General features: G+C 33.4%; 1 protein-coding gene across 2 annotated transcripts in view; it reads right to left on the bottom strand.

The window, feature by feature from the left end:
- The window catches only part of Arid4b (AT rich interactive domain 4B (RBP1-like)), a 136,739-nt gene that overhangs the window by 38,796 nt on the left and 79,044 nt on the right, over positions 1 to 18,899 (bottom strand). The window contains exons 10-17 of one of the 2 annotated variants that reach the window (XM_005404948.2): positions 16,276 to 16,352; positions 14,563 to 14,717; positions 11,052 to 11,124; positions 9,183 to 9,277; positions 8,251 to 8,348; positions 6,612 to 6,855; positions 6,127 to 6,302; positions 711 to 968 (exon numbers count right to left, since the gene is read on the bottom strand). In XM_005404948.2, the coding sequence (XP_005405005.1) occupies positions 711 to 968; positions 6,127 to 6,302; positions 6,612 to 6,855; positions 8,251 to 8,348; positions 9,183 to 9,277; positions 11,052 to 11,124; positions 14,563 to 14,717; positions 16,276 to 16,352 (1,176 nt within the window). The remainder of the gene's footprint in view (positions 1 to 710; positions 969 to 6,126; positions 6,303 to 6,611; positions 6,856 to 8,250; positions 8,349 to 9,182; positions 9,278 to 11,051; positions 11,125 to 14,562; positions 14,718 to 16,275; positions 16,353 to 18,899) is intronic. The other variant, XM_005404950.2, reaches the window with a different exon arrangement.

The raw sequence follows: 18,899 nt of genomic DNA, 5'->3' as shown, positions 1-18,899 counted from the left end.
TGTTTAAAAGGAGACAGGATCTTCCTGAAATAACTATTTCCTAATAAACTGCAACTTTTCAATCCCTGTCTACTATACAAACGTGATGAGTAAGGAACACACCAAAAAAGCCCGGCCTGATGGGCATACCTGTAACCTCAGTGCTCAGTGCAGACAGAGGAAGAGGATCACAAGCTCAAGTCCAACTCAGGTAACTAGAGTCCCTCTCTCAAAATAATAAATAAAAAAAAGATTAAAAGGACTGAGGATGCAGCTCAGTGCAAAGGCCTTGGGTTCAATCCCCAGTACTTTCTCCCCTCACACACACTAAGAACATGAAGAAGAGGCTGTGATAGCAATGTAGTTTAAAATGAAGACAGCAAGCAGCTTGGACACTGTCTTATAGGCATCAAAAACTTCAAATCTCCTTTGTCCACGTAAGAGACTTTTCTATCATTCATTAATGTTTTCTCCATTATTCTAAATGTATTTCATAAAATCAACTAAGTACACCACAGTTTTCTAGACACTAAGGATGTCTTCCAAGTTCTAAAAACAGTAGGTATGAAATCCGTGAGGTATTTACATGCCAAATGCTACGAATATTTTATATGGTACTAAGACTCAATTAGAACTCTAACAAGTCTGAAATTCATTACTTAAGTTTTAAAATAGAAAAGGATTTTAAAAGTGATTTTTAGGTAATAATCACTAGCTAAAACTCAAGTTACCTCACATTCCATCCGCAGTAATGCACCAAGTAAAGGACCTCTCCACCTTCGACATCAGAATCTTTAATACTAGCTTCATACATTTTTTGATTTTTCCCTCGTCCATACCGCACTTGGACTTTCATGCCTGGAGGATAGCATTCAAATTCCTCTTCTTCATTGTTTTCATCATCATCTTCATCCTCTTCCTCATCTTCCTCCTCCTCCTCTTCTTCTGCTTCTTCATCTTCTTCATCTTCCTCTTTATTCGTTTCATCTCTTGAAAGGTTTAAAAAATTGCAGAGTTAATAAAAGATACTTCATAAGGTTTTCAGTTCCAAACCACATATACTGATAAAATCGTGGCTGTGATTGTTCCGGGAACAGCAGGTTCCATGTGTATCAAATGCTCTGAGTTTCAGTTTAAGAGTAAAAACTAAAATTGTGTAGGATGACCATAGTTACAGAAAGATATACTTAAAGAAAAACGAAGATTCAAAAATAAATGCATTAAAAGAAAATTTCCAACAGAAGAACTGAAGTGCTGAATAGATAAGATCAACTGTAACAATTTTCTCACGTTTTATTATGGAAATTTTTTACATCTCAGTTGACAAGTTCACTGTACTTCATTGCCATTTGCTGACTAGAAATTATATTTGAACAAATATTTCCATTCTTAGGCTATTTAAAACAAAAATATTTACTAGCAGATGGCTAGTCTTAGTAACTGCAAAACATGTTCCAACCACATTTTCAAATATTACACTATTACTTTAAGTTTCACAGGAATATTCTACTAATGTCATATCAATATCACATAAAATTTTTTTCAAATTCCTCTACATGTCACAATTTTTTTACATGTCACAATTTCTGCTCTTACAATATACTTGCTAAAGGTTTTCTTCTGCAACTTTAAAGCACCAAAGAAATAAGTATATGAGAGGCCAATTTCAAATATATAAAACTAAAATACAAGCTTTTCTAAAAGGAGCATTACAAATATTTTGATCTCAATACTATGTGCTTTCTAAAACTGAGCATTGTTTTAGCAATGTTAAAATTAGACACAAACTTGTATTAAGGTGGAGAAAATCTTCAATTATAAATCTTTTAATTACTACATTTATATAAAGTAATATTCAACATGAAATTTAGACTACATGTAGTCTGTTTTTATCTGCTTCCACCATATTCTGTACTTATTACAACATTTCTCTCAAAAAGTATCCATCATGTGACAACTGAAAAATGAGTATCATAAAACAGTACCACAAGGTAGCTAATATTTAAAAAGTTAATGGATGTAATATTTATAGAAAAGCTTTTGTTCACTGATAATTTCAGTTGTTTTACATTCTTTATGTAACCTTTTCAGTGATAACATATTTTATTAATCATTTCTAATTACATATTACATAAGCAATAAAAACAACCTATAAACAGTGACATAAGCTATACATTGAAGCTTTTTTTTACCCCCTTTTCTCCTTCTGTATTGTACTGGGGCATACAAGCTGAGAGGAAGCCTAATGGGTTTGTGACTGAAGTATGCATTCAAAAGTACTAAGTATACTACTTCTGTCTGAAACATATCATAAATTTTAGAAGACGCTCAAGAACTATGCCTAAGGGCCACGAATATAGCACAGCAGCACAGCGCCTGCCTGGAAAGCACAAGGTCCTGCGTTGGATTCCCAGTACCAAAAAACCCCAAAAACTATGCCTGAAGATCACAATCAGATGAGTATTTAATAAATAAAACCTAAATGAATCCAGCTATAAGCAGATAGAAATATGTATTAACTGTGTTACTTAAAATATATTAAAATTTCTACAATGTTTTTTTTCTTTTTTTTGTTTTCTGAGACAGGTTCTTCCCATGTACTCCAGGCTGGTCTCCAACTTAAAATCCTCCTGCCCCAGTGTCTTGAGTGTGGGATTAGTAGTATGTGCTTCCACATTCAGGTTAAAGGAGTGATTTTTTTTTTGGTACCAGGAAGAGAAATAATTTTTAACAAGGCTTAAGTATTTAAGAGATTATCAGAAATGGTATTACAGATAATATACAATTTTAAATAAATATTATATTATATAGCAAATTCAAATAAGTAATTTGTTAGAAACAATACTACTCGTTCAAGTCTTAAGACTGCGTATCAGGAAGTAAAAGAAGTGTATCTGGTGGCCATACTAAAAGGAAGAGATTTATCATGCACTTGAAAATCATCATGTCAGAAAGAAAGATACAGAATTGTCTAAAGTCTAAAAATAAAACAAACACTAAACTGTCCCTTACATTATATAAGGCACTAAACACAGCTGACAAATGCTAACAATACCATACAGTCATACAAAGTAGTAGCCAGGGCTAATTTCTACTTAATCTAGAATAAAAACCAAATACTTTAAAACAAAGCCTTCAAATGAGTAAAAATGTATGTTTAATGTCAACCTAACACAAATAAAACTTTAACAATGCACTTAAGTATAAAGCAAACAACATAATTACTAGCAATTAGCCTAGTAATGCACTCAACCAAATGGAATGTAAGGTGCCAAGGAAGAAATTCTCTAAAATATATGCAACATAACCAACATAGAGAATTTGAAAATTAACCTGTTACATATATTACATACATGCACTCACATACATATATACACATATGTATTTAAGTTAGTTATCTTTTAAAGATCAGCATTTTTGGAAAACAAATGTGTGCCCCCAAAAGATTTTTTTCATCTAAATGGACAAAAGTCAGATTTTCTCAGCTTGATATTTCCTACAATAAAACAAATTTCTTTAAAGCTTCCTTACTAAGTAACTATTATGAATTAGGCATTTTACATATATTAATTTCTTTAATCTCTCCTAACTATACTAGGTAGGAAGGACATTAAAAATTATTGGTTGTGGCCAATCACTCTTAAAGATAGTTTATATACTAGAAAAATGCACACATTAACTCTTTATAGTAACAATTCCATCTGCAATTAATAAAACTCAAAGATCTATTACAATAGTACCCCACATTTGTGGTTTTGCTTTCCCTGGTTAGTCAAAAGCAGTCCGAAAATACTAAATGGAAAACTCCATCAATAACAATTCATACATTTTAAATTATACACCACTGTGAGAAGTGTGATGCAATCTTGTACCATTTTGCTCCACCTGCTCTGGATGTGAATTATCTCCTCACCTAGGATATTCACATTATATATGATATGCTGTCCACCTATCAGTCAATTAGTCACCAACTCAGTTTTCATATTGACTGTTATGGTAACGGAGCCTGTGTTCAAGTAAGCCTTAATTTACTTACTAATGGATCTCTGATTCAAGAGTAGTGAAGTAAATGAGGCAGAACAGACTAACTCTGGCATCACTGCAGCACATTACACACACACAAGCGAGTACAGTCATACTGACATTTCAGTCAACAACAGACTACACATACAACAATGATCCTGTAAGATTACATCATCTAGTAATGTAGTGATTTCAGTCTGGAGAAATGCACACCATAATGTTCCAGACAACAATGAAATCACAGATGTACTTCTCAGAACATATACCCCATGGGAACCAGAAACATACACATGTAGGTTCAGTACTATTTTTGGTTTCAGGTATCCACTTGGAGGTCTTAGAACATGCTCCCAGAGTAAAAGGGTTAATTATACACAATGCTTTTAAAGAATATCAATTTGGGAGGCTGAGGCAGGAGGACTGCCATGAGTTCCAGGCCAGCCTGAACTACACAGTGAGACCCTGTCTCCAAAAAAAAACAAGAACAACAACAACAAAAAAAACCATACACACAAACATGAAGAATGTCAAATTCAGGCATATATGTAAGGAAAAATATCTGTGATATGAAAATACTCAGTATTGCTTAATAAGAAGGATATATTCTAAGAAATGTGTCCTTAAGCAATTCTGTCATCACAGACTGTACTTACTGAAACATATTTATACAGGATAGCCTACTATATAACGAGGCTACAAAATACAACCTTATAGCACCATTGCTGACCTTAACATCATTATACAGCCCATGAGTGTATTCATGAATATCCACAGTACATAAAAAGTCATATAGTTGAAATATTAAAGTAATAAAACCTACAAAAAAATTTTTATAAAGAAGTACATAATCATCAAAGTGCCTTGAAAAGAAACATCTAAAGATTTAAGATTTTTACGTAAAACACTGAATCCTGCCTTAATTCTTAGTTGAAATCATATCCAGTTAGAAGTGAGGAGTAATTCAAATATACATTTATAAACAGAAACAGAACAAAATATAATCAACGTTTTTACTATATTCACCTAAACCCATCATTTTTTCTTACATTATTTGTTACTGACAAAGTTTCAGAAGTCTACCTTACCAAAAAAATTCTGGGCAAAAATTCAACCTTTAAGTTTCTTAATAGCTGAAATAACCTCCACGTTACAAAAAAAAAAAAAAAAGACAAAGCCTCCAATAGAAGGTGTACTTTAAATATGTATTTACATATATATACAGAAATGTAATGAACTATAATAAACACTTCTTAGAATACTAATCTGGGCCAACTTAAAATATTTTTTTCTTCTTTATTTGTATGCTATAGCTAAATTTCAAAAAAATATTAAAATGATACCAAAAATGGCTGTGCTTATTTAAAATGAAACATATGGAGATGTTTGATTTTTAAACCTCAGAAATAAAATGAAATAACAAAGTTTATTTATAAAATCCAGGGGCTCAACAAGGTTTTTGTAAATAAGCGGAAGAGGAATTGAAGGAAAGTAGAAGAATGGAGGAAGGGCCCATTTATATCATGTACAATTATGAATTTCCTATAATGAACGTGATCATTGTATGTATCTAAAATGTACCAATAAACTTACTTAATTAAGAAACAAAACAAAATAAATCCAGGGGTCCATTGGCAGTGCAAAAATTACATTGTTAAATAATTCCCCTTTCCAAATAATCAAAATAAATAAATGTAACTATTATATAGAACACAATAATTTTGTCTTTTAACAACCTTATTAGTATATTTACATTCTTTCATCTTAAGAAATACATACAAGTCTTAGAAACAATAGCTAATGTACCACCTGTAAAATAATGGAGAGGGATATTTTCTCAAGATTACACTATAACTCAGGCAACCTTAGTGCAGGAAAAATGCTTTATTCTAGGTATATTTCTTTATAAATTTCCATGATGAGAGCAAGAATAGATCAAAAATATGATCTTTTTCTACACATTTGTTAGCAGGGTCTCTGAAGGAGGCAAATACTATTTTCTTAAATGCAAAACACTATCATTCCATACTTTGTCAATCAAATTTAATTTATACGTATGTACACAAAGTACAAATTATTAAAATTTATCTAGTTAAAGTGCATCATAACCAAAAACAAATTTCTTACCCAGATTTTGCTTTCTCGTCGTCAGCTTCTACCTTTATGCTGAGGGATTCATCTATCCTAGTTGTGTCATCATCTCCATCTCCCAGATTTTCATTTTCTTCTGGATCCTTAATGTTAACTTCTCTTTCCTGATCAGACTGTGTAGGTATAGATTCTAATAAATTCCTTTTACTTCCCTAGAAAAAGATCAGAGGAACTAAACCAACAAAAGTAAAATTTTTCAACCTAAGTCCATAATTTTAAACTGTTAACAACAGCAGGTAACAATTCTAACCTGAGTCACTTAAGAAACTCATGTCATTCTTAAAACAACAGACAAGAATAGCTAAGATATACTGATTATTACTCTCAAAATTGCTCAAAAGTAGCACTTTGTAAAATTTACATAAAGTATACTATTATACCACAAATTAAATTTAGGAACTTTAGAGAATGTGGAAAATATACCAAATGCAGCAAAAGACAGCCAACAATATCTGATTTACCAGAGATGGTTTAATATTTTCCTTTCTTTCAATTTCATCTTCAGAGGACTTTTCTTCTTTTGGTATTATATTCTTCTCCTCTTCAATCTTTATTTCTTTAATCTCCATTTCATTTTCTTCCTTAACTTTTACTTCTTTTACATTTTCACACTCCTTACATGGCTTATTAACGACTTTCTCTGGCAATGCCATCTGAAATTCAATATTAGCTGACCTACAGTACTCCTCAAAACCATATAAGTATCTGGAAACAGAAAAATTACATTTGGTAAAAACATTTCAAAGAGTACTACAGAGCTTTTAAAATGTGCACTCATTTCTTTCATTTAAGCTCTCCAATAAGAGTCCATAGGAACATCCTAGTATATTCTACTTAGTTCTCAATCTTTCCAACCCAAATAGAACATTTTGTGAAAGAAAAAAGTACCCTAAAAAAACTACTAAAACTGAGCGTGATAGCACACACCTGTAATTCCAGCACTCGGAAGGTACAGGCAAGACTGCCTGGAGTTCAAGGCCAGCCTGAACTACATACCAAGACTTAAAACAAAACAAAACCCTACTAAATCAGGCCTGGTGCCACACACCTGTAATCCCAGCAATCTGGGAGGCTGAGACAGGAGGATGTCAACTTCAAGCCCAGCCAGGGCAGTTTAGCAACTTAAGACCTTGTCTCAAAATAAAAAAAAAAAAAAAACAGTGCTAAAGGTGAAGCTCTACACAAAAGTCCTAAATTCAATCCCTAGTACTCCAAAACAACAGGAACAGCAATAACACTGCTGAGAGTTTAAAAAAAAAATTGATAATCTTAAATACAATAAAAGCAACTATTAGAAATACTAGCACTAGCATCTAATTCTTGAGCACTTCTTACATGTAAAGCATTGGGGGCCTTAAGAGTAAATCTTATTAACCAACACAGTAATCATAGTCTGCACTATCTAGTAATATCCTGTCTCAAGAAAAACAGAAAACTTGAGTTGGGGTGAAGGAGGATGATGATGATGATGATGACAATGAAGAAGGTGAAGATTAAGAAGACAAAGAACAGGAGAAAGAAACAGAGTAATCCTAAGGGACAAGTAGTATTCTCATTCAAAAAATGCAGAAACTAAGGCTTAGGAGAATAAATAAATGGTCAAAGAATACAGACAACTAATGATTGGCAGAAGCAGGAATCAAAGTGGGACGTATTTGACTTAAATTTTTTTAAAATTGGTGTTGAGAATTGAAGCAATAGCCTCACACATGCTACGTAAGCACTCTACCACTGAGTTACACCTTCAGCTTTTTTGAAATTTTGAGACAGGATCTCACTAAGTTACCCATAATTGGACTTTAACTCACAATCCTCCTGCCTCAGCCTACTCACTAGTTGGGCTTACAAGCATGTGCCATCAAGACAAACTCTAACATTAGCCTCTTAACCTCTATGCAATACTTCACAAATGTTCTTGGATGTAAAATACTTTCTTGTAAGTCTAGTACCTACAGAATACATTAAAAAATGATATTATAGAATGAGCAGTAAAATTTTCTTGTTTCGTATGTGAGGACATAAAATAATCTGAAACAATAAATTCTATCCTGCTTTCCAGGTAAAATGTAAAACATGGTTGTATCAAGTACACTAACTTACTTTTTATAAGCACATTTAACATTGTATCCTGCAGCTGAATTTAAGACAGGGATTCCAAGGTCCTGGTAGACTTGTTTCCAAACAGCTCCACTCTCAATCTAATGGACAAAATGAAATAAAAATTCCCTAATTCAGATAGCATAATAAGATTTTGACAGAGCATAATCAAGAAAATGAAAACTATCAACCTTGACAAACTGGCTTCAAAATTTTAAAACTGAGTAGTCAAAAATCTCAGAGAATTAAAAATATTGGACCATTTGAGTTTTAAATAAACCTAAGTTAAGATAAAAGTATCCAAGTTCTCAAATCAAATTTTGTAAAAGAGACAAAAAATAAGACTTATATTTCCATAAAACTTTTAAACTAATAAATTATACCAGTTTTATTGAAATCAATAAAACATTTTACTCTACAGTATATTCACATGTCATACATCACAGTATCTCCTCAGATCAGTTTAACGTTTTCTATCTATAACAGGCACTATGACAGAGATTAAGAATATAAGATAAATAGTGCCTGCCTGGCAAGCACAAGGTCCTGAGTTCAATTCCTGGTACAAAAGAAAAAGAAAAAAAATATATATATATATAAGACGGATCCCTACACTCAAGGAGCATACAATCTAGTGAAACAAGAAAGAACTTCCACCCATGTGACTGTACTAAGATATACATAGGCCTTTCAAGAAAATTTGACAAACTTCACAGTTATTTAGAAAGCTCATCTTAAAAAATAAAAAAAAATCTGTAAATAAAATTTTAAAATTTCATCCAAGGAGACAAGCTGTGTTTCTAAACTATATTTTCCATTTTCTTTTCCTTTTATTGTTATATTTTTATTAATGGACAATAATTTTACTGCAAGTCTATACCTAAAAAAAATACGCTGTATGAAAAAGATGTTTCATTTCTGATTTTAAGACTTACGTTATCAAACCCTCCAAGTTTGTGTACAAGTCTGAATAACTTAAAAAGATTCAAATTTCGATATCCAAGTACAGGTCGTTTGTTAATAGGTGTACCTATTAAAGAAAATAAAAAAAAAAATTAGTACTCTATACTTTCTTATCTAAAATCTCAAAGAATGTAAATAACACCAGTGAATAGATGTACAATGCAATACATGACAAAAAAAGATCCTCTGTTAAAGACACGATATAAGCCCATGTCACCTTTTTAATGTTTTTGCATACCAATCTCTGAAACCTTACGTGTTTTTATTCTGCCTTCGGCCTTCTGGTGGGAAAGTGTAACTACCAAGTAAAACAAAATAAAATGCAGACAAAAACAAAGTTATTAAAAATTAGAGAAAGGTTTTGTTGAACTAAAAATAGTACTGACATACTTGATGGGCAAATGCTTCACAAGAACAGTAATTTGTATGATTTCTTTGTATTTCAAGAATCCACTATTGCTCTAACAATGACTCTACAGTAAAGCTAAGGTTTTGTTTCATTCTGACACAGTAAAATGAGGACAAGGTCACTAATGTAAATTATGAAACTGTTAAAAGTTTACAGAGGAAATAAAAAGGTACAGATAGGCTACAATCTACACCCCCCTTCCAAAAAACATGAGTGCCTTATCATATTTTATCACTATTATCTAGTAGTAGCTTTTATTCATTTTCCTTCACTTTTTCACTTTTGTATCATATAAAAAGACTAAGAAAGAGTACACTTCGTAGGCCAAGCCTCCACTCATACAAGATAACATAGGAAACAAAAACATTTGATACTGAAGAATGAAAACACACCCATACCGTGGTAGCCATTATCATTCAAGGCACAAAGGAAGATATAGGGAGCTAAATGTTTATCTTTGTTACAAAGAGGGATTCACAGAACATTAACTTCCAGACTCCTACTGAGGCATTTCTAATTTTTTGTTTGTTTGTTTGTTTTCCAGTACCAGGAATCGAACTCAAGATCTTGCACTTGCCAGGCAGGTGCTGTGCCGCTGAGCTAAATCCCCAGCCCCCTTTAAATTTTAATCATTTATTTTGTCCTTCCCTTCCAGCTAGAAAATTTTCTCCCTCTATTCATTTTCTATCCATCTTCCTAGTGAAGAAGAAAAACACTCTGAGAGATTAGATTAAGAGAGAAAGGGGGGCTGGGGATTTAGCTCAGCAGCAAAAGCGCCTGCCTGGCAAGCGCAAGGTCGTGAGTTCGGTTCCCGGTACCAGAGAAAAACAAAAAAAAAAAAAAAAGAGAGAGAAAGGGCCACAGTAATTGATGGTATAGGTTGTCACTGTAAATTTTAAAAGATTAACATCCACTCTTCTCTTGTCTTTGCACTTCTTTCACATCAGACAGATCCAATAAACTGAGCCAAAGTTCATCTCTTTCTTTTTGGCTCTGTGTGGTTTCATTCTCTTAATACTGTGTGTCTAGATCATAAGACTTGAGGCCCACATTAAGAGTGTAGTCTCTCTGTCTGCCGCATTCACATCCTTGGAGACTTTCATAAGGGATTAGTGTAGGTGCTAATAAGATGGTACTAAGATTCCCATTCTGCTACTCTTTTATAATATAATAGCTCTTTCACATGGCACAAAAAGGTGAGAAGACTGACAGGATACAAACATTTGTGTCCATGGGGATAATAGCTATCAAAACAATGACAGCTTCTTCAATGTTTTCTATGATAGGTACTCTGCTACATGTTTTAATATCAGCAGTCAAAAACCCAGTCTTAATTAGTGACAAAAAGCTTAATGAACTGTATCCTGATTTTTAAAGAATTATCTCATTGCAATCTAAAATTTCAAAGATGAATAAAAACAAAACCACTCACCTCTATCTTCCATGAATTTGTACAACTGCTGAAGGAAGTTTTCCCTTTCTTCTGGAAATGGTTCTATTTCTTCCTAATTTTAATCAAAAAAGAAAGATTAATTTCCTCAATTCAGCATTTTAGTAATACAAGCAGATTTCTTGCCAACATCAAAGACCAATACTCATTTAAATACTTCAAGGGTATTTTTCCAAATAAAATTATTTCTTCATATTAAGCTGCTGAACACCATTTAAGTCTACACATTTTGTTATACAAAATATGTCCTAAAAGATATCTCAAAAGTTGGAATTCCAAGCATAAATTCTCATAAGACTGCTCATAAACTTTTTACTGTTACCAGAGATCTATTATTTAAATCAGGGTCACAGGCTAGAGAAGACCTACTCTTAAATAGGGTCAGGGTTTATCTGACATCAGAGTCTATTAATGCTCCTCATATAGGAGTCCCATTAGCTATAAGAATCCTTGATTATAGGTAGCCCCACTGTATAGTATTTCAACCTTATATGATCAGTAAGTGGGGAACGAACTTGATCTACAATACCTGAAGATTCAGACTTAGGGAAATCTTCAAGTAATAAAATAGTTCCCCGAATTATCAATTACAAGGGAAGGACTAGCTTCTTGCTGCTGTGACCAAAGGCTGTGGCAGTAGGGAGCTGGTCCTGAGGCAACCTGCAAGGAGCAGGGTAGTAGGTAAGATTTAGGAACTCACCAATTCAATGACTTTCATTCATTCAATAAACATTTAATGAGCACCTATAAGTGTGGGCACTATACTAGGTGCCAAAACGAAAGAAAAATAAAAAGAAAGAAAAGCTATGGAGCTGTCATAGAGAACATGATTAGGAGTAACTGCAGAAAAAATCATCCAAAATACACAGATAGGCTTTACAGTTACTCTGAATAAAATATACCTAGTTCTAATAGTAAGAGGATATTCAACTTACATTCTCAGTAAGTTTAAACAGGTCATTTTTCAGTTTGGAAAATAACACCCCTAATGCCACTGTTCTAATGAAACTTGTCTTTTTATTTTAAAAACTAGTATAGCAAAAGAAGGCAAATTTTAAAATAAGCACTTAAAAGTTGATGAACTATTAGGCTGTTAGTTGATAGTTCAGCAAAAAATTTTTAATAAATAACAATCATTAATTTGCTTATGCTAAGTCTATATTAATTTATATAGCCCATATATTTTGCTGAGTTTGGGTAAGGTAACCAGATACAGATCTAGTGAGATCTATTTGAGACATTATCGTAAATGTTCCCACTGTACAAAACTTGACTTAAACTGCCAAACTTATTCCTATTCCAAAAGTGTAGTTTGTATTTAACATTAGAAAATGCTGAAACTAGAGATCAGTTTGCTTTTATGCAAATACCTGCTAAACCCAAGTCTAGCAACAAAAGGTTTGATGATATCCGCTGATATTTCTGTTACATGCTATATACTATGGCAGGTACTCTAAGTAGAATACATACTCCCTTACAGTAGCTATAGGTGAGTGCAGGAGAAAAAATGGCAGATAATAAATCTAAATAAATATATGTAATACATGTATACATACATGTGAACACATGACAAAAATATGCACAAACACAGCAATCAACACTCCTAAGGTAAGGGAGCTAATGGTTCACAGGAGGTTTCCATTTACACAGATGGCTGACTGAGGGACTTCTGCAGGAAGAATGGTGAAAGCAAAGATGCTGGCAGCAGACAGGTATGCAATTTGACATTACTACAGCATGAATGTCAAAGGGGAAAAACAGACTAAAAGAAGTGATGGGGAAAATAAAGAGGCAGGGAGCAGACCAGAAATAAGGTTTTATACTGAAACTTGACTGTGTCAATTTTTCTGTCTTTGACTGTGTCGGTTTATTTATTTTTTGAGACAGGGTCTCACTATGTAGCCCAGGCTGGCCTAGAACTCATAGTAATCCTTCTACCTTGGCCTCCCAATGCTGGGATTACAGGTACGCACCACCACACCTGGCTTCAAGCTTGACTTCTGCAATGACAAAAAGCCACTGAATTGAAAAAAAAAAAAAAAAAAAAAAGTAGGGTATGGAGGTGCACACCTGTAATCCTAGCACTTGGAAGGCTGAGGCAGGAGGACTGAAGGCCAGTTTGGGGTACACAGTGTGTTCCAAAGCTAGCAGAAACTACACAGTGATATTGTGTCTTTAAAAAAAAAAAAAAAAAAAAAGCCAGTCAACTCAGATTTACAAAGAGATCGATTTGCTCATTTTTATCCTTTTTGTTTTGTTTTGCTCTTTACAATACTGAGTACTGAACCCAGTTCTTTCCATGAAACTATAGTCCCAGCCTATTTTTTGTTTCATTTTAATTTTGAGTGAGGCTCTCACCAAATGACTAAGTTGCTACATCTACACTTGAACTTGAGATCCTCCTGCCTCAACCTCTAAGAAGGCTGGCATTTTAGCAATATAGCAACATCCAACTTTACCATTTTAATAGAAAGAAGTCAGGGAAAAGGACTAATACAAAATTTTTATACTATCCACTGCCGTAGATCACAATATTCCAACGTTATCACTTCCTAAACAATCATGTGTCACTAATAGTTTTCCACACTAAATTGTAAAATTGTGTAACTTGCCAAAATATTATATATTGGTGAGAAATTATATAATTTTCTAAATGCACTGAACAGAATTCATTTCATGGTCAAAAATCATAACCATCATTATCTTGAAGCCATTCTGCAAACCATTAAAGACTGCCTGTCACTGCCAGACCTAAACACCAGTTAACAATAAAAATCAAAAGCTTTAGCTCCTTCATTCATATAATTTCATAAATGTTAAATGTTAGCCAGGTGTGGTAGCACACGCCTGTAATCCCAGCACTCGGAAGCTGAGGCAGGAAGATCCTTTCAAGTTCTAGGCCAGCCTGGGCTACAAAGTGAGCTCAAGGCCAGCCTGAACTGCATAGCAAGACCCTGCCTCAAAAAGACAAATAAATAAATAAATAAGTAAGTAAATAAGTAAGTAAGTAAATAAATAAATAAATGTTAAATGTTTGTACTAGATCAAATTATTTCAGATTCTCTAAATCAAAGAGATATTAGGCTTTATTTTTGATGTTTTTTTCCTAATACTAGATGAAAGATATTGCAGGTATTTCAATGACTATGTAGATGTACACACGACACAAAGTGACAGCTGTCATGCGTAGATGGTGAAAAGTACGTTAGAGTATTAAGAAGTGGGCAATTCCTTAATAACATGATAGGCCAAAACCATAGTAATATTAAGAAATATTCTTAAATTAACAGCATAACTAAATGTATTTTTAATTTTATAAGACTATATTTCTACTTTAAGACCAGAAAGTAAACAACTTGACTGTGATGAATATTCTAAATACAATTTTATTTTTGAATACTTCTAGTACTAGAAATATTTATGACTGCTGACTTTATGCCATGTTCTAAATAGTTATTTATAATTTTAACAGACATCAATTGTTTTTATTTACCTCTTCTTCACTGCTATTATCCTCCTTTTCTTTTTCATCATCTTCTTCTTCCTCTTCTTCCTCTGCCTCACTGCTAGAGCTATCTTCTTTCAATTCAGTCTTCCAATTAGCAGGAATAGTTCTACTTTTGTGAAATTCAAGTGCCTGCTCAAAGGCTGGAAAGAGATCATAAAGTATGTGAACTGGAGAAATTAAGACAACTGAACTGCCTAAAAATATTAAACAAAAACCCAGGCAAGGTGGCACACGCCAAGGTGGCACTGGGAAAGCTGAGGCAGGAGGACTATTACAAGTTCAAGGTCAGCCTGAACTACGTATCAGTAAATCACTATCTCAAAAATAAAGAAATAAATAACATTATTAAAAATTTACCAGGGGCTGGGGATTTAGCTCAGAGGCACAGTGCCTGCCTGGCAAGCACGAGGTCATGAGTTCAATTCTCGGTACCGGAAAAAAACCAAATAAATAAATAAATACATAAAATAAAAATAAAAATTTACCAAATAAGATAAAGAAATTGAAGTATTATCTGCTACCATTTTCACTGATTGTTTGCAGTATTCTATATATTATGCTGTTTGTTCATGAAGCAATTCATTTAGTCCTACCAATTCTATGCACTGAGTACCCATTTTACAAAAGGCAACACTACTACCACTGGAAGGTTCAAACAAATATCAGAGTATTTGAAAAAGAGAAATTTACTTCTTTTACACAGAAATTAAACTTGTCCACTAAAAACAACTTTAACATAGGGAGTCATTTAATATTTTATCCAACAATTACTAAACAGTATTATATACCAGGCACAGCCCCTGTAATAAACATATAACACCTTAAAAATGCTCATAAATATGTCCTCATTACTTCTGGTTAAACATTAATTAACACTTAATAATTAGTATCAACTAAAATTAGCTAGACATAAATCTCTTTTTAAAACACATGAAAATAAATTATAAACTGGGGCTGGGGATTTAGCTCAGTGGCAAAGCGCCTGCCTGGCAAGCGCAAGGTCATGAGTTCGGTTCCCGGTACCAGAGAAAAACCAAAAAAAAAAAAAAAAATTATAAACTAAATCCTAATTATTTTACGGCAGTTTACATAGCGTATTATTAGATTTAATGGGTAAGAGCAAAAGAAAAATAACTTACCATGCCAAAAACAAGGTAATAAATGCATTATAGTATATTCCCCAATCAAATATTGTAAGTATGTATATAACGTACATCCCTTGTGGCCAGGAATGTAACCATTAGTGAAGGATGACAAATCAAAACTACTCTGATTCCGTTTTTCTTTTTTTTTTTTTTGGTACCAGGAATAGAACTCAGGACCTTGTGCTTGCCAGGCAGGCATGGTGCCACTTAGCTATATCCCCAGTCCTCCCTTATCTACCAATCTCTAATACTAATATTTTACTAATTAGGCAAAAGACAGACTATCATAATAATTGATGGTACAGTTCCCCAGTTTTCTAGATTATTATCCCTAATTATAAATTAAGCAAGCAAGCAAGCACTATATGACAAAAGACAGGGTTTCAAAAGTAAAAATTCACACAGAACCAATACAATTTTAAGGACTTTTTAAAAAGCTTTTGCAGGTAAAAAATAAATAAAATAAAAGTAAGTTTTTGTATGAACAAATGAACATTTACTTTTCAAAACACTTCAGTTTTTTTATTGTAACTTACTCCAAGATTTCCCTTACCTTGTTTTAATATAGCATCAGGCTTTGGGGCAGTGTCACTAGTAATTTCATGGACATCTTTTCTTGGAACTGAAGTACTACAATATTTAATAAGAAAAAATAAAGAGAAATTAAGAGTCCTGCAAACATGGGAATACTGACTATACAATTACAATGATTGCATGAAGGGTTGCAGATCCTAAATTATAATGCTAGGCAGGCTATTAAAATGTATAACCATTGATGTGAGGATGTTGCCTTAAAAGATGATTTATAAAAACAAAGGCATTGGGCTGGGTGTGCTGGCGCATGCCTGTAATCCCAGCACTCAGGAGGCTGAGGCAGGAGGACTGTTGTAAGTTTGAGACCAGCCTGGGCTACAAAATGAGCTGAAGGCCAGCCTGAACTGCATAGTGAGACCCTGTCTCAAAAATGGGAAGAAAAAAAAAAGGCATTTTCAAATATCAGAGAGTGCTTTGCCTAAAAAGAACATTGAGCTGTTCATGGTGGTGCACACTTCTAATCCCAGGACTCAGGAGGCTGAGGCAGGAGGATCACTGAGAGTTCAAGGCCAGCCTGAACTGTATAGTGAAACTCTCTCTCTCAAAAAAAAGGGTGGGGATATAGCTCAATGGCATAAGTGCCTGCCTGGCAAGCATAAGGTCCTGAGTTCAATTCCCAGTACCAAAAAAAGAAAAGGACAAAAGAACATTGAAAACTGTTTATAGCATGTTCAAATAATGCTAAATAAGAATGTTTGAATTGCAGAATGCAAGAATTCAATAAAAAAGTTAATAAAAATCTGCCAGTATTACTAGATAATCACATATTTACTTAGTTTACGAGAAAATGTACCAGCCTGAACATTCTTTTAACAACTCTTTATGAAAACTAGGTTCTAGGCTCACAAGCAAATTTTTACAAAATTGTAAGTTTTTGTAAATTGTATGGAATTTCCCGCCTATGAAGAAGATTAGAAGAAAATAACTCAGACAGGTTCTATCATATCGTTTTTCAAATTTTAAACTACAAAATCATCAACTGGGTATAGTGGCGCAAACCTGTAACCCCAGCACTTCGGAGGTTGAAGTAGGATGACCATTTGAGTTAGAGGCCAGCCTGAGCTCTATAAGAAGTTTAAGGCCAGGGGCTGGGGACTTAGCTCAGCGGCAAAAGCACCTGCCTGGCAAGTGCAAGGCCGTGAGTTCAGTTCCCGGTACCGGAGAAAAACCAAAAAAAAGAAGTTTAAGGCCAGCCTGAATTGCACAGTAAGACCTTGTCTTGAAAATAAAAAAAAAAAGGCCTACTAAAACATAGTTCAGTTTCTATGCCATTTGGCTTATGTTCACTGATCCACAAAAGTTTGAAAACTATTCCAAATCCGTTTTTAAGTTTTTAACTAAATTACAAACATATACAAAAGTAGAATTGTATAATAAATTCCAACACCTATTACCCAACTACAAAAACCATAAATTCGGACTCATTGTTTCAATCACGGCCTACTGCTTCCATCTCACAACTGGATTATTCTGAAGCACTCCAGATTTTATGTAATTTTATTTATGATATTTCTTTTTTTGGCATTGAAAGTTTTTATTTGGAATTTGATCCACAATCTATACAAGTTATTTACAAGGCATGAAAATGGAAAACAACACAAAATACAATTGAGGTATAAGCTAAGAGCATAGTATGTCACGTTTCAATAAATATAATTCAAATTCGTAAACTAAGTGACCACATAGACGAGTCTCATTTTTTAGTAAAACCATGTAAAATGTTTATTTCACATGAGATAAGACAGTTTTGTATGTCATGTAATGCAACCAACCACAGCAATTTTAATCATAAAACTGTACATCATTCATTTACAATATTTCATAATCTTTCTTTTTCTCAAATATAAGTGTATCATCACCATAAATCTAAAAATTAGACATATGATCATTTATTTCAGCTTTACTGAAGGATAAATGACAAATGAAATTGTATGTATTTAAAGTGTATAATGTGATTTTATAGACATATATAGTACGAAGTGGGGACTAGGGATATAGCTCAGTAGCACAAGCACTTGCTTGGCAAGCCTGAGGTCATGAGTTCGATTCCCAAAACTTTATAAAAAAAAAAAAAAAAAATGAGGCTATGCTACGAAGTGATAAACACAAGCAAGTTAACTAACACATCTAGGACCTCACAGTTAACTATTTTAGCAATACGGGTGAAATTGCCTAAGGTTAGTCTCTCAGCAAGTGTCAAATATTTAACACAGTATTAGGAACTATAGCTATCATGCTATACATTAAACCTTGAGAGCTTATACACCCACAAAGGAAAGTTTGCACCCTTTGATTAACATCTCCCCACTTGCCACACTCCCTGACAGTAACTGTTTAATATCAACAAGCCAGTATTCAAATTCAGCATACAGATTCCTCTAATCATCTTAATTTTGTTAAAGTTAGTTTCACAGATTGTTTCTTCTTTTGTTTTTGAGACAGGGTCTCACGTATAGTTCAGGCTGACCTTGAACTCACTTTTTTTTGGTACTGGGAATCAAACTCATGACCTTGCATTTACCAGGCAGGCACTGTACCATTGAGCTAAATCTTCAGCCATTGGCTGTTTTTACAATTCATTTT

Source organism: Chinchilla lanigera, unplaced genomic scaffold, assembly GCF_000276665.1.
Source record: "Chinchilla lanigera isolate Chin_1 unplaced genomic scaffold, ChiLan1.0 scaffold00091, whole genome shotgun sequence".
Classification (NCBI taxonomy): domain Eukaryota; kingdom Metazoa; phylum Chordata; class Mammalia; order Rodentia; family Chinchillidae; genus Chinchilla; species Chinchilla lanigera.
This window is presented reverse-complemented; position numbering and strand designations above follow the sequence as displayed.